Source organism: Schistocerca americana, chromosome 6, assembly GCF_021461395.2.
Source record: "Schistocerca americana isolate TAMUIC-IGC-003095 chromosome 6, iqSchAmer2.1, whole genome shotgun sequence".
Taxonomy (NCBI): Eukaryota; Metazoa; Arthropoda; class Insecta; order Orthoptera; family Acrididae; genus Schistocerca; species Schistocerca americana.
The window spans coordinates 195,174,510-195,193,641 of NC_060124.1; the positions used below are offsets into that span (position 1 = coordinate 195,174,510).

At 44.3% G+C, this 19,132-nt stretch overlaps 1 protein-coding gene across 1 annotated transcript in view; it reads left to right on the top strand.

Annotated features, from left to right (window-relative positions):
• The window catches only part of LOC124619856 (dipeptidase 1-like), a 539,272-nt gene that overhangs the window by 175,611 nt on the left and 344,529 nt on the right, over nt 1–19,132 (top strand). Inside the window, exon 2 of the mRNA XM_047146468.1 lies at nt 9,971–10,142. Within this exon, the coding sequence (XP_047002424.1) occupies nt 9,971–10,142 (172 nt within the window). The remainder of the gene's footprint in view (nt 1–9,970; nt 10,143–19,132) is intronic.

The following is a 19,132-nucleotide window of genomic DNA, read 5'->3' on the forward strand; positions in this document are numbered from 1 at the left end:
AGAAAAGCGTGTTTGAAGATCACTTTTGTACATTTTTCTTGAATAATTCGAAAACTAGCTTCATGTTGCTTCTACTTTGTGTGAAACGTCGCCGAAATATCTCAAAACTTATTTCATGTTTCACATGACGAAATGGCTCCTCAACCGGAAATAGCAGGAAGTAACGTCACAGAACTCGTAAAGTAACACGTTAGTGTTAGGTAACTCATCTCATGTGCAACTAGAAACGTGCTCCACAGCTGAAGTACGCGGGACGGTGCGATTCTTGTGGGCAAAACATATGAACTGCACACAGATTCACCGTGAGATTCTGGCGGTATATGGACCAAATGAAAGGCCTCGTCCAGCCACAGTGAAATGGTGCAAACAATTCGACCAAGTCGCCTTAGACGTGGGTGGTGTTGATCGTTAACGAAGGCCGTCGACTTCGACCACAGATGTCAACGACAAGCGCCGGCACGAAGATTTTTGGGTTGTTTTGGGGGAAGAGACCAAACAGCGAGGTCATCGGTCTCATCGGATTAGGGAAGGACTGGGAAGGAAGTCGACGTGCCCTTTCAAAGGAACCATTCTGGCATTTGCCTGGAGTGATTTAGGGAAATCACGGAAAACCTAAATCAGTATGGCCGGACGCGGGATTGACCCGCCGTCCTCCCGAATGCGAGTCCAGTGCGCTAACCACTGCATCACCTCGCTCGGTTGGCACGAAGATGAAGAACGCTAGAGGATAGGAGGCTGTGAGTTGACGTCTGCCAATAGTCTGCTGACTAGGACCGCACCACGATAGGAGCGGCCTCTACAATTTTTGTATCACGCCTGGAAGGCGGCGAGTGGGTCTGCTAATGGAAACTGAAAGGTTGGCCGAATGTAGGAAGCGAGCAGGAGCAGGTGAGGTAAAATACGTCGGTACTGCAGTCTGAGGTTAAATCATCTTCACTCTAGTAAGAAGAATACATAACTTTGCAATGAGGTGCGAAGTTGAAGCGAAGTGTCCAGGCCGTCTGCTCTTGAACAACTGGGCTGAATCTACAGTGGTGCTCGTAGAGCTGAACAGCGCCTGCTTGAGGGTGCTGTCGTCGTTGTCTGTCGTAGTGCCAACTTAACTGGCAGCTACGCCGTGGCATCCTAGCTATCAATACCACCACAATAGTGGAATACAAGCGCCGGTCCTGCCAGCCTCGGCCGGACAGTAAAGCGACAGTACAAACCACGCCTTAGAACAGAGCTCTGGGATAGCTGTTATTAGTGATCCACAAACTGTGTGACGAACTTGCATGAACATTGCACACTACTGGCCATTAAAATTTCTACACCACGAAGACGACGTGCTACAGACGCGAAATTTAACCGACAGAAAGAAGATGCTGTGATGTGCAAATGATTAGCTTTTCAGAGCATTCACACAACGTTGGCGCCGGTGGCGACACCTACAACGTTCTGACGTGAGAAAAGTTACCAACCGGTTTCTCATACACAAACAGCAGTTGACCGGCGTTGCCTGGTGAAACGTTGTTGTGATGCCTCATGTAAGGAGGAGAAATGCGTACGTTTCCGACTTTGATAAAGGCCACAATGTAGCCTATCGCGATTGCGGTTTATCGTATCGCGACATTGCTGCTCGCGTTGGTCGAGATCCAATGACTGTTAGCAGAACATGGAATCGGTGGGTTCAGAAGGGTAATATGGAACGCCGTGCTGGATCCCAACGGCCTCGTATCATTAGCAGTCGAGATGACAGGCATCTTATCCGCATGGCTGTAACGGATCGTGCAGCCATGTCTCGACCCCTGAGTCAACAGATGGGGACGTTTGCAAGACAACAACCATCTGCACGAACAGTTCGACGACGTTTGCAGCTGCATGGACTATCAGCTCCGAGACCATGGCTGCGATTGCCCTTGAGGCTGCATCAGAGACATGAGCGCCTGCGATGGTGTACTACTCAACGACGAACCTGGGTGCACAAATGGCAAAACATCATTTTTTCGGATGATTCCAGGTTCTGTTTACAGCATCATGATAGTCGCATCGGTGTTTGGCAACATCGCGGTGAACGCACATTGGAAGCGTGTATTCGTCATCGCCATAATCGCGTATCACCCGGCGTGATGGTATAGGGTGCCATTGGTTACACGTCTCTGTCACCTCTTGTTCGCATTGATGGCACTTTGAACAGTGGACGTTACATTTGAGATATGTTACGACGCGTGGCTCTACCCTTCATTCGATCCCTGCGAAACCCTACATTTCAGCAGGGTAATGCACGACCGCATGTTGAAGGCATTTCTGGATACAGAAAACGTTCGACTGCTGCCCTGGCCAGCACATTGTCCAGATCTCTCACCAATTCAAAACGTCTGGTTAATGGTGGCCGAGCAACTGGCTTGTCACAACACGCCAGTTGATGGACTGTGGTATCGTGTTGAAGCTGCATGGACAGCTGTACCTGTGCACGCCATCCAAGCTCTGTTTGACTCAATGCCCAGGCGTATCAAGGCCGTTATTACGGCCAGACGTGGTTTTCTCAGGATCTATGCACCCAAATTGCGTGAAAATGTAATCACATGTCAGTTCTAGTATAATATATCTGTCCAATGAATACCCTTTTATGATCTGCACTTCTTCTTGGTGTAGCAATTTTAATGGCCAGTAGTGTAGATGACAAAGGACACTGTTTTGCATGTCGCCCATCGCTTGCGACAACTCGTTGTAAGTTCGAAGTGTTGTCAATTTTCTTTATTTTAATAAAAACTATTAATGTGATTTTCTTGAATCGTTGTATAGCTAACTGAAAAAGCAGCATCTTTTAGGCACCCTTTAAGCAACGGTTGGGCATGACCTCACAGTCAAATTAAAGGACGAGCTGACTGACAGCAATCAAAGGCTTTCCAACGATAAGGGAGTTCACACAGAGGTTCTCGAATGGCTCCGCGACCAGGGAGCAGATTTCTGTCGTCGAGGAACTGAACGATCGGTAGAACTTCCCATCCGTCGTTTACAGAGACTACGTTGAAAAATGGTGAGATGTTTGTGTCACTTTGGAGTGTAGTGCAGCATTGAATGAAACGTTCTCGGCCTGCCATAACAATGTCTAAATTACTTTCGAGTACCAAGTCGTATCTTCATTCGATGGTGTAGCTTAATCGTCGTCGTCAGCGTCGTTGTTCTTATTGTTGGTTTGCAGTTCGAAGACTGAATTGATGCTCTCGAATCTAGACTGCAACCGATCAGCTCTTCTTTACTAGTCCGTTGAAAATGATGTTTTGTAAAACACTATGCAAAATTTGACTGCACAAAACTCCTAATAAATTACAGCTGACTCGATAATTCGAAGTTCAACGGACGTAAACAAAGTTCCAGTAATTGAGCGTTAGCTTTAACACAAATCTGACTGATCACGTTATGGAATCAGAAAAAATGTCGAAGTTAAACAGTATTGTACTGTGGTTTCAGTAACATCGTACTTCTTCACAAAGGGAAGCAGAGAGTAATGGCTTGAACTCAAAATTACGTTTACTTTTCCCAATTTTTATTTATTTTAACACTAGCGACAAGTCCCGGCTTCTCACGGGCCGATCTACTTCTCTTGTGTAGCGGTAATAAATTAGAAGTTAGAGTAAGGTGACTGGGTGGTATTTTCCACAACACGCACTGTTTTATTTGAACAAAATAACAAGTTACTGTAATTCATTTTATTAAGCAGCTACATATGATTTACATATTACTGTCTTCTTACGAGGGTACTCCCAAAAGTAAGGTCTCCTATTTTTTTATAAGTACAGAATTCTGTTTGTGTGGCAGTTGGTCACACTGTTATGAAGAGTGCTTCACGCCCTGTGTGTAAACATGCACACGCCGTGCTGAGGTGCTCAGTCTTGGTTTGGCAGCCGTTGAGATTGAAGCTCCCGTTGGATGTTACCGCCAAGTGCGAATTGCGCGCAGTTATTCGGTTTTTTAACGCAAAGAGCACTGCACCGATTGAAATGTATCGCCAATTGACGGAAGTGTATGGTGAGTCGTGCATGGATGTCAAAAATGGAAAGCGATTCAGCTCCGACGACGAGGTGAAAGAAGAGGTTCATAACTTTCTGAGCAACATGGCGGCGAGGTGGTATGACATGGGCATACAAAAACTGCCACAGCGTCTACAAAAATGCATCGAGAGAAGTGGTGATTATGTCGAAATATATCTAAATGGTTCAAATGGCTCTGAACACTATGGAACTTAACATCAGAGGTCATCAGTCTCCTAGAACTTAGAACTACTTAAACCTAACTAACCTAAGGACTTCACACACACCCATGCCCGAAGCAGGATTCGAACCTGCGATTACTTTTGGGATTACCCTCGTATTACTGCCACCGCTCGTAGTGGTAGGTGAACTTGAAGGTTACACGGAAAGATAATTTTGCAATAGGTAAGGCAATTCTCCAGTAGCGATAACGTAAGTTAATATTTTTATTCCCAGGCATCAGTCTTCTGACTGATTTGATGCAGCCCGCCACGATCCCTCTCTTAGTCAACCTTTTCATCTCAGAGCAGAACTTGCTACCTACGTCCTAAAGTATTGTCTGGATGTATCCCAAACTCTTTCTTCGTCTACAGTTTTTACCATGCACAGCTCCATTTAGTACCATCCAGGTTATTCCCTAGTGTCCTAACGAATGCCTTATCATTCTGTCCCTTCTTCTTTTCAGTGTTTTCCGTATATTCCTTTCATCTCCGATTCTGCGGAGAACCTCCTCATTCCTTGGCTTAACAGTCAACCTAATTTTCAACATTCTTCTGTAGCACCACATCTCAAATGCTTCTATTATCTTCTGTTATCTTCTATTCCTGTTTCCACACAGTCCACTTCGCAGTATACGGAGGTGATACCTCTTAATATCGTGCCTGACCTTTTTCCCTGCGTAATGTAACAACTCGACGTGGGCTCAACAAGTCGTTGAAAGTTCACTGCAGAAGTATTGAACCATGCTGCCTCTATAGCCGTCCATAGCAGCTAAAATGTTGCCGGTGCAGGAGTTTGTGCACGAACTGAGCTCATTATTTTTAATGTAAATTTGAAGGCTGCTATTGACACCTCTAAACACTGCTTTTGTTTTCATTACGATTTTTTAATTTCGTTTATTTTTTCTCTAGCTTCACATCTACACAAGGGGATCTTTTTTATTCAAGGGAACCTTTTTGACGCTGTTAAATCGCTCTATAATTAATTTCTCCTTGTTGTTTATGGTGTTGCTGGTGTGTTGTTAGTGAGGAAATGTAATTCATCTGCGAAGTAGCATATTACAAAACCTCATTTTGGCCAATTCTTGAGTATTGCACGTTATGCTGATAAATGAGTCCATTACCATGTAGGAGTAATAGCGAAGAGACGACATACGCGGAAGAACCTGTGTGCAGAAGCGCGTGAAAGCAGAGCACAGCAGTTACCATGGCGGAAGCCTGCCTTCAACAGTGAACCGGTCCGACAAGTACCGCCTCGTAAGAATATCAGTCAAGGACAAGCGGTCGGGCAGGAAGTACACGCCTTGCGCTCTTCCAGCCACGAGTAACCAAACACTTCCAGTATTTTCCAGCAGCGATACACGGGAAATCGATAAAATACTCTGAAATGAAATTCGTGTGGGGGGATGAAATCAATGAAGATATATTGAATGCCATGAAATGGCATTAAAGAAATAGCTTTAAGAAATTCTCCATCGGGAATGTAATGACTCCCTTGTGACTAATGAAAATGCTTGTCAGACCAAGACTCGAACAAGGCACCCAGTCGCATTATACTGTCTCAGAACGCATTCATGCCTGACTCGGTTATTCATTGTCGCTTTTGTTGCCTCCTTTTACTTTCGGACACTGCAAACAGATGTCAGTTGGACAGGCAGCAAAACCAAAGAAGATCGAAACAAAGTGGTCAGACCACTGGAAAAGAAATTCTCAGACCAGGAAAGTAATAAGGGCAAGAAGAAAGGATAAATGAAAACAATGAAATGCCCCAGTAAATCGCTTCCTGCAGTAGTACCCAAACGTGAATACGGGGGCAGGATAAGCCGCGGTCCGACACCAGATATCTCTCCAGTGGCTCACTTCCCATATACTCAATAGTTGTAGAGAGAAGTAAGAGCAGCGCTGATAACTGGCCAAGCGTGGAGCAGTATACGGATACCCCAATGGTGAAACTTCTTTATTATATTTTTACTTAAGCTCAAATAACTGGTAGGTGAAACTTCTTAATTTAATTCTGAAACTGCTGAGTGAAACTGAACGTACTGTCACTTTGCTATATTTTTTTTCCATTTCAACACTGACCTACAGAATTTTCCCTGACAAATACTGCTCACAGTTATTCTATTCATTTATGACCCACAGTATACAACGATACACGATCTGATTGCTCAAATAATTAACACAGAAGAATGGCCCTGAGTTAGAAGGAATTCTAGCAATAACCTATACATTTCATAAGACACTAACCTCACAGAAAATCTTCATTGCACGAAGTACAGCGATACAGCAAGCACCAATAAAGCCAGCTAAATAAAAGATTCTGACTACTGTAGGCTCTAACTACTAACAGGCATGTGGATAGCAAAGGAAAGATTTCGTTGCAGAGCAAACAATGTATTTAGCAAATTTCACCTTAATAATGTGACATCCAATTCAAAAATGTATATATAATCGTCCGTGACATCCAGTTCCAAAAATTATATAATCGTTACAATGTTACATTTCCATGACGGTCACATGTCCAGATCGTCTGCTTGCACTAACACTTCAGACCTCTAACCTCCATCACTGCTAACTATTAACTTCAACTTCCATCACTGCTGGGTGTTCACCTCCAACTGCGAGTCCGACCAGCCACAGAGTGTCTCTTACAGAGGGCGCAGAGCGCTGTCAGACTTTTTAATACAGTCTATCCGCTGCCAACATACACACATACGGCCAGCCGCTGTGACCGAGCGATTTTAGGCGCTTCAGTCTGGAAGCGCGCGACCGCTACGGCGCAGATTCGAATCCTACCTCGGGCATGGATGTGTGTGATGTCTTTATGTTAGTTAGGTTTAAGTAGTTCTAAGCCTAGGGGACTGATGACCTCAGATGTTAAGCTCCATTGTGCTTAGAGCCAATTGAGCCATACACACATATAAAAAGGCTACTTACAATCGTTATGACAGCCGACCGCAAAAAGCAGAAAATGCCGGTTCGAGGTCCGGGCTGACCCAAATTCTCATTTTCGTTAGGTAACCATGAAGATACACTGTGTTTCGAAATGAATATCATGGGTTTTAAGCCTTCGTATCATTTATTACATTCAACTTAAACAGTTTTGTCTGCATACCTATGCGCAAAAGGAGTAGTATGGAACGACGAAGTGTTACTGAAAAACGCTTTGAAAGCGTAGCCTCAATAAATCAGTTCGGAAGGTTAGTCGTGAATTAACAGTTGCATTGACGTCATGTGGAGGTTACGTTCTGATCGTTTGCAGTTGTTACAAGCCTTAAAGCCCATAGACTACGGTCTACGTGCCAACTTTACATATGGAACGTTGCTGCATGACGATGAATATTTTCTGCATTGTGTCGATTCAGTGATGAACTGACATTTCACCTAAGTGGAAAATTGTACAAACACACTCAATGTACGCATCTGAGGATCACTAAATTCCCATGAGACGGTACAGTTGCAACGACGTTACCCTAAATTAAATGATTTGCTGATTTTTTTTATATATCTCGGCGGAAAGTCAATGGGCCTTCGTGTTTCAGTGAAGCAACTGAACTGGTGTTTCTTATCTTGGTGCGATCTTTAATTGGAAGAAGCGAAACCACGTAACTTCATTTGACAACAAGGTGGTGCGCCGCCTCACTGGCACAATTAAGTACGTGACTGTTTAAATGACGTTGTACCCGACCGCTGGATTGGTTGCAAGGGGCTGTATATTTTGTGTGAGCTCCACGTTGACACACGATCTGACGACATGCGATATTTACCTTTGGGGATTCATAAATGATCGTGTGTACGTGCCTCCGCTACCACCTGATCTAACCGACTTAGGAAACAACATTGTTGCAACAATTACTCCTCCATTGTTTCAACAATTACTCCACACACTGATCAACGCTTGGGAAGAACTCACCTATGCACTCGATGTACAACGAATAGTGCTCACATACAACAGTTGTAAGAGAAACTATTTGAGTTGTTCTTTCATTTAATGTATTGTTTATAATTGTAAGTTGAATGTAGTAAGTGTTTTTTGTCATCAGTCTACTGACTGGCTTGATGCGGCCCGCCACGAATTCCTTTCCTGTGCTAACCTCTTCATCTCAGAGTAGCACTTGCAACCTACGTCCTCAATTATTTGCTTGACGTATTCCAATCTCTGTCTTCCTCTACAGTTTTTGCCCTCTACAGCTCCGTCTAGTGCCATGGAAGTTATTCCCTCATGTCTTAGCAGATGTCCTATCATCCTGTCCCTTCTCCTTATCAGTGTTTTCCACATATTCCTTTCCTCTCCGATTCTGCGTAGAACCTCCTCATTCCTTACCTTATCAGTCCGGCTGGGCACGTATTGTAGGCGTAACGGGTGCCAGTGCTACAAAGCCTTAAAAACCGCATATTCAATTTGAAACACTCTTGCAGTGTATCAGGATGTTTTCTCGAGTATCCTGGTGCACAACGAAGAATCGTTCCAGCACAAGATGGGCACAGTAGAGGAAATTGGTAGAAAGAGTGTGTAAGGCGAAATTAAAGATTGTCCGCGCCGCTTTATTTTGGCACAAAGAAATGACCGAGGTACGTTGGCGGTGAACGCGTGGCGTCTACCGGCTGGGCACGTGTTGGAGGCGTAACGGGTGCCAGGGATACGTAGCCAACCGACAATGCCAACGTCGTCAAGACAAATGAATTATCTTGTAATGTACAACAGACTGTCTGTATGACCTTTAAGGTCAGATGTCTATTATAACTGATGTAGCCTATTTGAACTACTGTAATGTATGTTAATGAGAAGTAATAAACTTTAAAATACAGAAGAGTTGAAACGAGAGTTCATTGGAAGTCATTTCATAGCTCGGAGTAGAAGTTATGATCTTTGAAGACGGAACGAGGTCCAGAATAGTTCTTGGATGTTCTAGCATGGCGGTGGCACGGTAGCAAGTAGCAAGACAATAATCCACCAAGAAGAGACATTTGAGGTACCAGACGGCAATCTAAAACAGTGTACGAGACGTTTTGAAGCTATATAAATATACCGGCAGTCATTTCCAAATTTTACACCAACCCTGTACGTTCACAATGTCGATCTTATACAAAGGGCGATCAAAAAGTTTCCGCTCGATGGCCACACTAACCCCATACATACATCTTGATGTAACAATTTCTTGATGTAACAATTTACCAACAGCCGTATGATTTGTAGAAGTTAATTTTATTTTATGAACTTCTATGTTCTACCAGTTTCGGCATTACATTGATGCCCCACTCGTCATAGTTTTAAATCGCTATACACGGAAGGAGCCATATAACTGGATCCGTGAATCGATCGTCCTGCAACAGCTCTTGGTCGCCTGGCCACCAAGAGCTCTCTCCTTCTCCTTCTTCCTCTCCCCCTTCCTCCCTCCCCCCCCCCTCCCCCAATCACACTCTTCTCCCGCACCCTCGTTCTATTTTGATTTTGGCCGCGCCGGATTAGCCGAGTGGTCTCAGGCGCTGCAGTCATGGGCTGTGCGGTTGGTCCCGGGGGAGGTCCGAGTCCTCCCTCGGGCATGGGTGTGTGTGTGTTTGTCCTTCGGATAATTTATGTTAAAGTAGTGTGTAAGCTTAGGGACTGATGACCTTAGCAGTTAAGTCCCATAAGATTTCACACACATTTTTTTTGTTTTGATTTTGCATTAGCTGTTTCTTGCGGGCTAGACAGTACTGAGGCGTTGCTGACTGGATACGTGCTTTGTGTTCCCGCAGCGAGCAAGCCGTGCGTGATGGCGGCCACGGTGGTGGGCCTGCTGGTCATCATCCTGGTGATCGCGCTGCCCATAGCGCTGCAGGACGACTACTCGGCCTACGAGTCGCTGGCGGGTCGGCCCGTCCCCCCAGAGGTGGCCGCGCTGCTCAAGTCGTCGCCGCTCATCGACGGGTGAGCTCCAGCACTACCGTAGCGAGCTGTCTTGTCTGCTCTGCCGCGTTGCACCTAGTCGCATTCTGAAGTTTTTGGAGAACGAAACTATCCCCTATAAATACGTCCCCCCAAAAGAAATGCACACTATTTTTTTAATCCATCTGTTATTCTACATGTTTGAAAGTTTTACAGTCTATAGATACATCCTTTAGGAACAATATTTTCATTTCTCCACATAATTTCCATCCCGCTCAATTGCCTTACGCCATCTTGGAACCAGCGCCTGTATACCCACACGGTAAAATTCTGGATGAACCTGCTGGAGCCACTGTCTGGCAGCGTGCACGAGGGAGTCATCATCTTCAAACCTTGTTCCACGAACAGAGTCTTTCAGTTTCCCAAAGAGATCATAGTCACATGGAGCCAAGTCAGGACTGTAAGGCGGGTGTTTCAGTGTTGTCCATCCAAGTTTTGTGATCGCTTTTGTGGTTTCTTGACTGACATGTGACCGTGCATTGTCGTGCAACAGCAAAACATCCTGCTTTTGCCGATGTGGTCGAACACGACTCAGTCGAGCTCGAAGTTTCTTCAGTGTGGTCACATATACATCAGAATTTATGGTGGTTCCACTTGGCATGATGTCCACATGCAAGAATCCTTCGGAATAGAAAAACATCGTAGCCATAACTTTCCAGCAGAGGGTGTTGTTTTGAAAATTTTTTTCTTGGGTGAATTTGCATTCTGCCACTCCATTGATTGCCTCTTCGTCTCTGGTGAAAAATGATGGAGCCATGTTTCACCACCTGTCACAGTTCTTCCAAGAAATTCATCTCCACCATTCTCGTACTGTTCGAAAAGTTCGCTGCATACCGCTTTTCTTGTTTCTTTGTGAGCCACTGTCAACATCTTGGGAACCCACCTGGCACAAACCTTTTTTAACGCCAACACATTCAGTATTCCGCAAACACTTCCTTCCCCTATCCCAACGTAGCGTGACAAATCATTCACTGTGATGTGTCTGTCAGCAGTCACCAGTTCGTTAACTCTCTGCACATTGTCTGGAGTGTGCGCAGTAGGAGGGCTGCCACTGCGAGGACAATCCTCAATATTGCCGTGCCCGGTTTCAGCACGTAACCTGCTTGCCCACCGACCAACTGTACTGCGATCGACAGCAGCATCTCCGTACACCATTTTCAACCTCTTTTGGATGTTTTCCACTGTCTCGTTTTCACAGCACAGGAATTCTATGACAGCACGTTGCTTCTGACAAATTTCAAGTGCAGCAGCCATCTTGAAGACATGCTGTGACAGCGCCACTCACGGCAAGAGGTTGAACTAAGTTTGAAAACAAGCGAGAAGGATGTATCTACACACTGTAAAACTTTCTACACATGCAGAATGAAAACTGACTTTTCCAAAAATAGTGTGCATTTCTTTTGGAGTGACCCTTGTATTAACAAGAGTTTCCCAGTTTGGCATCCTGCGAAATTCGTCTCGCTCTGTTCGTCCACGAAGCCCAGAAAGCCGAGGACAAAGGTGCTCTCGTTGTACCGTATTCCTCGGCTTCACGAAGGCATTAGGAACAGTCCCACACTGTTACATAATAAATAAAATGCGAGTTTACCTTTGTCGGATTGTATTTGTGACTTCGTTCAGGACTTCGCAGGTGTAAGAGGGGCGTCCTATAAGTAATGCAACCCATTCTTTTTCTCGGATGACTTCTGTTGAAAAAATTCGGAATTTGTTGAGGAACACCGTGCACTATTTCCGCTTCAGCCCATATAGTTTCATGAAGTTCCGATACGTGGCGGCGCTATCCGAAGTCTTCAGAGTGGCATCGGTAACGGACGTGCACCTTCTAACAACCCTACCACAACAAAGGTCAAAAATTAATTATGATTGTAGTGTTGCTCACGCTGCTAAATATTGCAGTTTCGGGCAACAACAAAGTTATATTATGTGGCAGGTATCATTAGAGCACAGTTAATAAAGTCATTTCTTGAAATAATGGATAAACTAGGCACTCATCTTTTTGTGTTTCCCACGCTGGTCTCGTTGTGAACTCATGGCTCAATCGTCGAAAATCTAGGTAGCGATGATTCAAAGTTCGGATGCAAAGAGGCCTAGGTGTTATTCTGCGATATTCAGAAGTTTTATAAATGTGTTTCATAAACCATTCTTGAAGATTAAACTTTTGCAAGTTAGGACAATGGTGATGTAAAAAAGTAATCAGCACTCCGAATTTAAGTTACACGTCTTTTTTATTACTTTTGTTGCAATATCACTTAACTCGTTCCAAAACGTCACTTCACAATATAAAACATACTTGAAAATATCTTCCTCACTGTTAAAGTTCACATTTCATAAACTGACTACAATTTGCGTCTTTTCAACATAACGACCAAGACTTGACTCTCTAATAACAGCTTACGCCCCAGAAATCAGATTTGCAAGTACGTCAAGGATCATAGTGACAAAAGAAAGAATACACATAAGAATAATATCATTGCAATATAAACATATCGATGTATCAAAGTACCTCTACAATAATGAAATCAAATCTGAATGTTGTCACAGAAATATGTTAACTGTTCCGCAGAAAGACAGTAGAATATTGCTGGTATCGAGAGGTTGAGGTGAGTGAGGTGCCGTAATGGTTACGTAATTGAACTACCATTACAGCCTCAAGCAGAGATCTGTGATTGAGTTTCTTTCGGCGGAAAACCAGAGCACTGCAGACTTTCGTAGGCGCTTGCAGAATGTCTACAGAGACCTGGCAGCGAACAGACGCACGGTACGCCGTTGAGCCAGGCGTCTCTCATCGTTGCAACAAGCCGCGCGAAACTGCCCTGTCTCCCGCGTGCCGGCCGTCCGCACACAGCTGCGACTCCTGCAGTGTTGCAACGTGCGGACACTCTCATTCGAGGTGATCGACGGATCACAACCAAGCACCTCGCTACGCACCCTCAACGTCCCTGTTGGTAGTGCCAACACACTCGTCCACCAGGGTGGGGTACTCAAATGTGTCTGCCCAGTGGGTTCCTCGCCACCTAATAGGAGACCATAAACAGAAACAGAGGACCATCTGTGTGGAAATGCTTGTGCGTTACCAGACTGATTGTGATAGTTTATTGTCAAACATCGTCCAAGGCGATGAAATATTAATTACTGGGCATTAAAATTGCTACACCAAAAAGAAATGCAGATGATAAGCGGGTATTCATTGGACAAATATATTATACTAGAACTGACATGTGATTACATTTTCACGCAATTAGGGTGCATAGATCCCGAGAAACCATTACCCAGAACAACCACCTCTGGCGTAATAACGGCCTTGATACGGCTGGGCATTTAGTCAAACAGAGCTTGGCTGGCGTGGACAGGTACAGCTGCCCATGCGGCTTCAACACGATACCACAGCTCATCAAGAGTAGTGACTGGCGAATTGTGACGAGCCAGTTGCTCGGCCACCATTGACCAGGCGTTTTCAATCGGTGAGAGATCTTGAGAATGTGCTGGCCAGGGCAGCAGTCGAACATTTTCCGTATCCAGAAAGGCCCGTACAGGACCTGCAACATGCGCTCGTGCGTTATCCTGCTGAAATGGAGGGTTCCTCAGGGATCGAATGAAGGGTAGAGCCAGGGGTCGTAACACATCTGAAATGTAATGTCCACTTTTCAAACTGCCGTCAATGCGAACAAGAGGTGACCGAGACGTGTAACCAATGGCACCCCGTACCATCACGCTGGGTGATACGCCAGTATGGCGATGACGAATACACGCTTCCAATGTGCGTTCACCGCGATGTCGCCAAACACGGATGCGACCGTCATGATGCTGTAAACAGAACCTGAATTCATCCGAAGAAAATGACGTTTTGCCATTCGTGCACCCAGTTTCGTCATTGAGTACAGCATCGCAGGCGCTCCTGTGTGTGATGCAGCGTCAAGGATAACCGCAGCCATGGTCTCCGAGCTGATAGTCCATGCTGCTGCAAACGTCGTCGAAATGTTCGTGCAGATGGTTGTTGTCTTGCAAACGTCCCCATCTGTTGACTCAGGGATCGAGACGTGGCTGCACGATCCGTTACAGCCATGCGGATAAGATGCCTGTCATCTCGACTGCTAATGATACGAGGCCGTTGGGATCCAGCACGGCGTTCCGTATTACCCTCCTGAACCCACCGATTCCATATTCTGCTAACAGTCATTGGATCTCGACCAACGCGAGCAGCAATGTCTCGATACGATAAACCGCAATCGCGATAGGATACGATCCGACCTTTATCAGTCGGAAACGTGATGGTACGCATATCTCCTTCTTACATGAGGCTTCACAACAACATTTCACCAGGCAACGCCGGTCAACTGCTGTTTGTGTATGAGAAATCGGTTGGAAACTTTCCTATTGTCAGCACGTTGTAGGTGTCGCCACCGGCACCAACCTTGCGTGAATGCTCTGAAATGCTAATCATTTGCATATCACAGCATCTTCTTCCTGTCGGTTAAACTTAACGTCTGTACCACGTCATCTTCGTGGTGTAACAATTTTAATGGCCAGTAGTGTAGTTCATCAGTTCAAAACGTAAACAAAACTGCAATCCATGGAGTGGCTCGACACCATCTCTCCTCCGAAGAAAACGTTCAGAGTCTCACCCTCAGATGGTAAAGTCATGGCGACCTTCTAGAACTTTGAAGGGGTTATTTTGTTTGATGTACTCCCTCGTGGCGCATAGATCAACTCTGAAGTCTACCGTATAACCCTCAGGAAACTGAAGAAATGATTTCAGCGTGTTCGTCACCAAAAATATGCAAACGAACTTCTCGTTTTCCAAGACAACCCAAGGCTCCAGAGAGGAGCTCACAAAAGTTCATTGGACCGTTGTTCCTCGCCCACCCTACAGCCCGGATCTTGCATCTTCCGGCTTCCATCTGTTGAGTCCAATGAAGAACGCACTCCGCGGAACGTAGGAGGTGGATGATAGGGAGGATTCTGAAGCAGTAAAACGTTGATTTCGACGTCGACCAGTATAAATAGTACCATGCAGGCATACACGCCCTGCCAATAAGGTGACGTAAGGCCGTCGCACTGAAAGGAGATCATGTTCAAAAACAATCTTTTGTAGCCGAATGAGTGCGGAATAATATGGTGGATTGGAATACTGAGTGAAACCATGCTTACTACCTGAGCCCCCATCTTACTGTTACTCGCTCCTGTGAACGGGAACGCGTTATGCAGATCTTGGTGCCTCTCGCGTCCATCTAGAAAAGATAACCTGAAGATGCCTAAATAAGGCGAAACGCGTCGCTTAAAAATAAAAAAAACTAACATTGCTACCAAGACTGTCTTTAACCAATAATTTAAAGGTACTTTCTCGAGTATCCCGGTGGAAAGTTAAAAAGTCATTAGTATTTAAAACTTACGTTAATGCTCTGCTGGAAAACGCTGCAGGCTCCATGAGGCTATTCGCGGACGACATTGTTGTCTCGAGGAATGTTGCAACGCCAGACGACTTTGGCAAAATGTAAGATGATCTGCAGAGAAGACGATTGTGGCAAGTTTTTATCATAAAAATCAACCAGCAGTTTGTACAGTTGCCGACAATGTGGAGCTACAAGCTTTAAGAAAGGACAGCGATCGATGAGGCCAATCCAGGACTTAAAAATTAGAGTTGAGATCTCGGGTCATATTTAGTCATTGCAAAGTGCTGTGATGTCCCAATCCTTGCTATATAAATTATCGCAGATTTTAATTTTGGAATACTTAGATCTTGTTGGTACAATATTACTGCTTATTCTCTTCTTTTAACAAATGCTGTTCATTCCCCGTTAAATGGCTCCCTCCATTTTGAGTCCATAATGATAAACCTGGAAAGAATGACAGGAACTACAAGCACTGTAAACACGGGCTTCCCTACCACGCATTCAAGAAACAATCTAATACTTATTGTGTTTAATTAACATTCTTAACAGCCACAGGTCATGCACAATTTAATCACTAATACCGGTTTCGCTCTTCAGACACTAGCGTCATGTGATAATCATTGCCCCGGGCTGAAAATCTCGCGTCGGTACCACAGTAAAATACGAACTTTGTGTTGCCACCAGAGGAATGATCTAATGAATTTAGTATTTGGCCTGAATTGCATAATTTGTATGTAACAAGTCATACAATTGTTAAATTACAAATCCTTCTTTCTGCAATGCTGCATTTAATTGGACGTTAAATTTACCTTTAGATTATCCAATATCGGCGTCACGATCTTCTTCAAGTACACTTACCCTAAAGTAAACGAGATTGTTGCACTTGAAAATGGTACCAAAAAGTGGGCAGTCATGATGCTTCAAGTTTGTTCAGGAAAACGTAGCCGTATAGGAAGAATGGCTTACTTCAATAAATTTGATGGCTTAGGTCCGATATGCGAAGAATTGCAACGAAGAAGTGAACGTCATGGAACCGAACGTCACGGAAGGTACTAGAAACGTCCATTTTGTTTCCCAATTTAAAGCCGCACACTGTGAATAATGCTCAGAGGTGTTGAGGACGAAGCGAAATAAAATTGGAGGTAGTGAACGCTTATATATCTAAACGTGAAGTGAAGTGCTAGAAACTCTCGGTTTGGGCGCCAGTTAAGCGCCACAGCCCCCTCCCCAGCCGCGCCCTCGGCAACAGGTGGGCGCCAGCAAGTAAACACAAAAATTGCCTCCCCAGACGAACGCCGTGTTCTCTCTGCTTCTGGCAGAGTCGGCTTGCGGCCAGCAAAGTTAAGCCCTCGGGGCTACCTCTTCGACTTAAAGGGAACCACACGACCTTTCTACGATTTTCCGTATCCGACATAGCAAATGACAGGTCTTTCCCCGGTTCTCATTTTTACAGTCTGTGGCTGATCTTTTTGTTTACCCAACATTCAGTGACATTTAAGGCTCGTTCTGTGCTACACGCATCATTAAATCCACAAATTCGCATGGCAGTTCCGCCATGACGTTCTCGCATACCTCTGAGTTCGTAATATCCAGAACTAAGATGGTAACATAAGTGAAGTGCTGGCCAGAGACTAGTTTTGATGCAGGTCTACACTTTGCAAGCAGATCAGCTCTGCATAACTACTGCAACCTACATCAATTTGAACCTGACTGCTGTAGTCACACCGAAGTGTGTCCCCCTCCTCCCCCCTTCCCTCCCTCCCTCCCCCCCCCCCCCCCCCCCATACACACGCACACTTACTTCCATTACCACATTGACGATTCCTTGATTTAGTAAAGTAATGTCTTTAATTTCTCTTCTTCGCAGGATCTTCCGGATGCTTCTGTAGCACAACACTTTAAAAGCTTCTACTCTCCTCTCGTCTTATTTATCGTCCGCATTTTACTTCCACACAATGCAGCGTGCTACACAAATACCTTCAGAAAAGACTTCCGAACATTTAAATTTTATATTTGATAACAAATTCCACTTCTTCAGAAATGCTTTTTCTTGCTGTTTCCTGTCTGCATTTTACTCATATGCCCTCTCTAACGCGGCGATTGTAATTTATTTTGCTGTCCAACTAGCAAAACTCATCTACTGCTTTTCATATCTTACTTCCTAAACTAATTCCCTCAGCCTATCCTTATTTGATACGATGATACTCCATCACCTATGTTTTACTTAGATCGATATTCATCTCATAAGCTTCTTGCAAGACAGTATTTCCGTGCAACTGATCTTCAAAGTACTATGCATCTCTGGAAGTATTACAGTGTCACCGGCAAACCTCAACACTTTTATTTTTTCTCCCTGAACTGTAATCCCCTTTACAAATTTGTCCTTGGTTTCCTCGACATTTTTATCAGTGCAGAGATTGAATAACACCGACAGTTGTCTAAAACACTCACTACGTTCTCAACTACTGTTTCCCTTTCACTCTTCGACCATTCAACTGCAGTATTGATTCTGAAGATACCGTTTCGCTCCCTTTATTTTATTCCTGCTTGCCCAAGAATTTCAAAGAGAGTATTCCAGTCAACATTGTCAAAAGCTTTCTCTAAGTCTACAAATGCTGTAAATTTAGATTTGCCTTTCCTCGAACTATCTTCTGAAAAAAATCGTAAGATCATTATTGCTTCGTGCCTTCACGACCTGAGACTGACCTCCTCGCAGACTGCCCTCTACCAATATTTTCCATTCTTCTGTAAATAATTCGTGTTAGAATTCTGCAAGCATGATTTATTAAACTGATGATTCGGCAATACACTTGCACACCTGCGTTCTATAGTGTGGGGTACTACGTTCTGTGTACAAAGTACAATATCGTATGTATAAACAAGTAATTAACATTTTACAGTTTAAGTTCTCGTCCCTCCATTCTAGAAGACATAGGGACAGTCAGAATTGCATTTCGACCACTGCAAGGAAATTAGACAACGATCTGAAGACAACTATAATCCACATAATCATCTTGAGACATTCAGCAACTAGGTAGATACTTAAGATAATTTTCATTTATTGTCTCAGTTGCACATTTTGTCTAGTCAGAATCATATATCAGAGTACTCTGACACACGGTTCTGAGTAGACAAAACGGTTTGCTGAAGCAAGTACTTAGATCTGAAGATGATCCAGATTAATCGAGACATGTAATGTAATTAAAAATGTGCAACTCAGACGGAGCAATAAATGAGAATTATCTTAAATATGAACACGATGATGTCCGTTGTTACTAGAAGCGCCCTCACATTGAATGATTTCCTTTATCCCTAGCAGTATCATATCCTTAACGTTTTCTTCCTTTCTGTATACGCCTGTCCATCATTTCATTGCACCGCAAGTCACAGTGGCATTTTACTCAAATTTCATTCCCATGTCGTTCTGCTGTAGGGTGTCTACTTGCTGCAGAATCTCGAAAACTAGTGGGTCATTGAGGCTTTATCTGCGGGGGTGTTGCATTTGTAGTACTACTTGTGAATTAACTGTCATCGTCCTTGGAACAGTGTTTCTCAATGCCTCTAATATGGCTGTTAATTCTG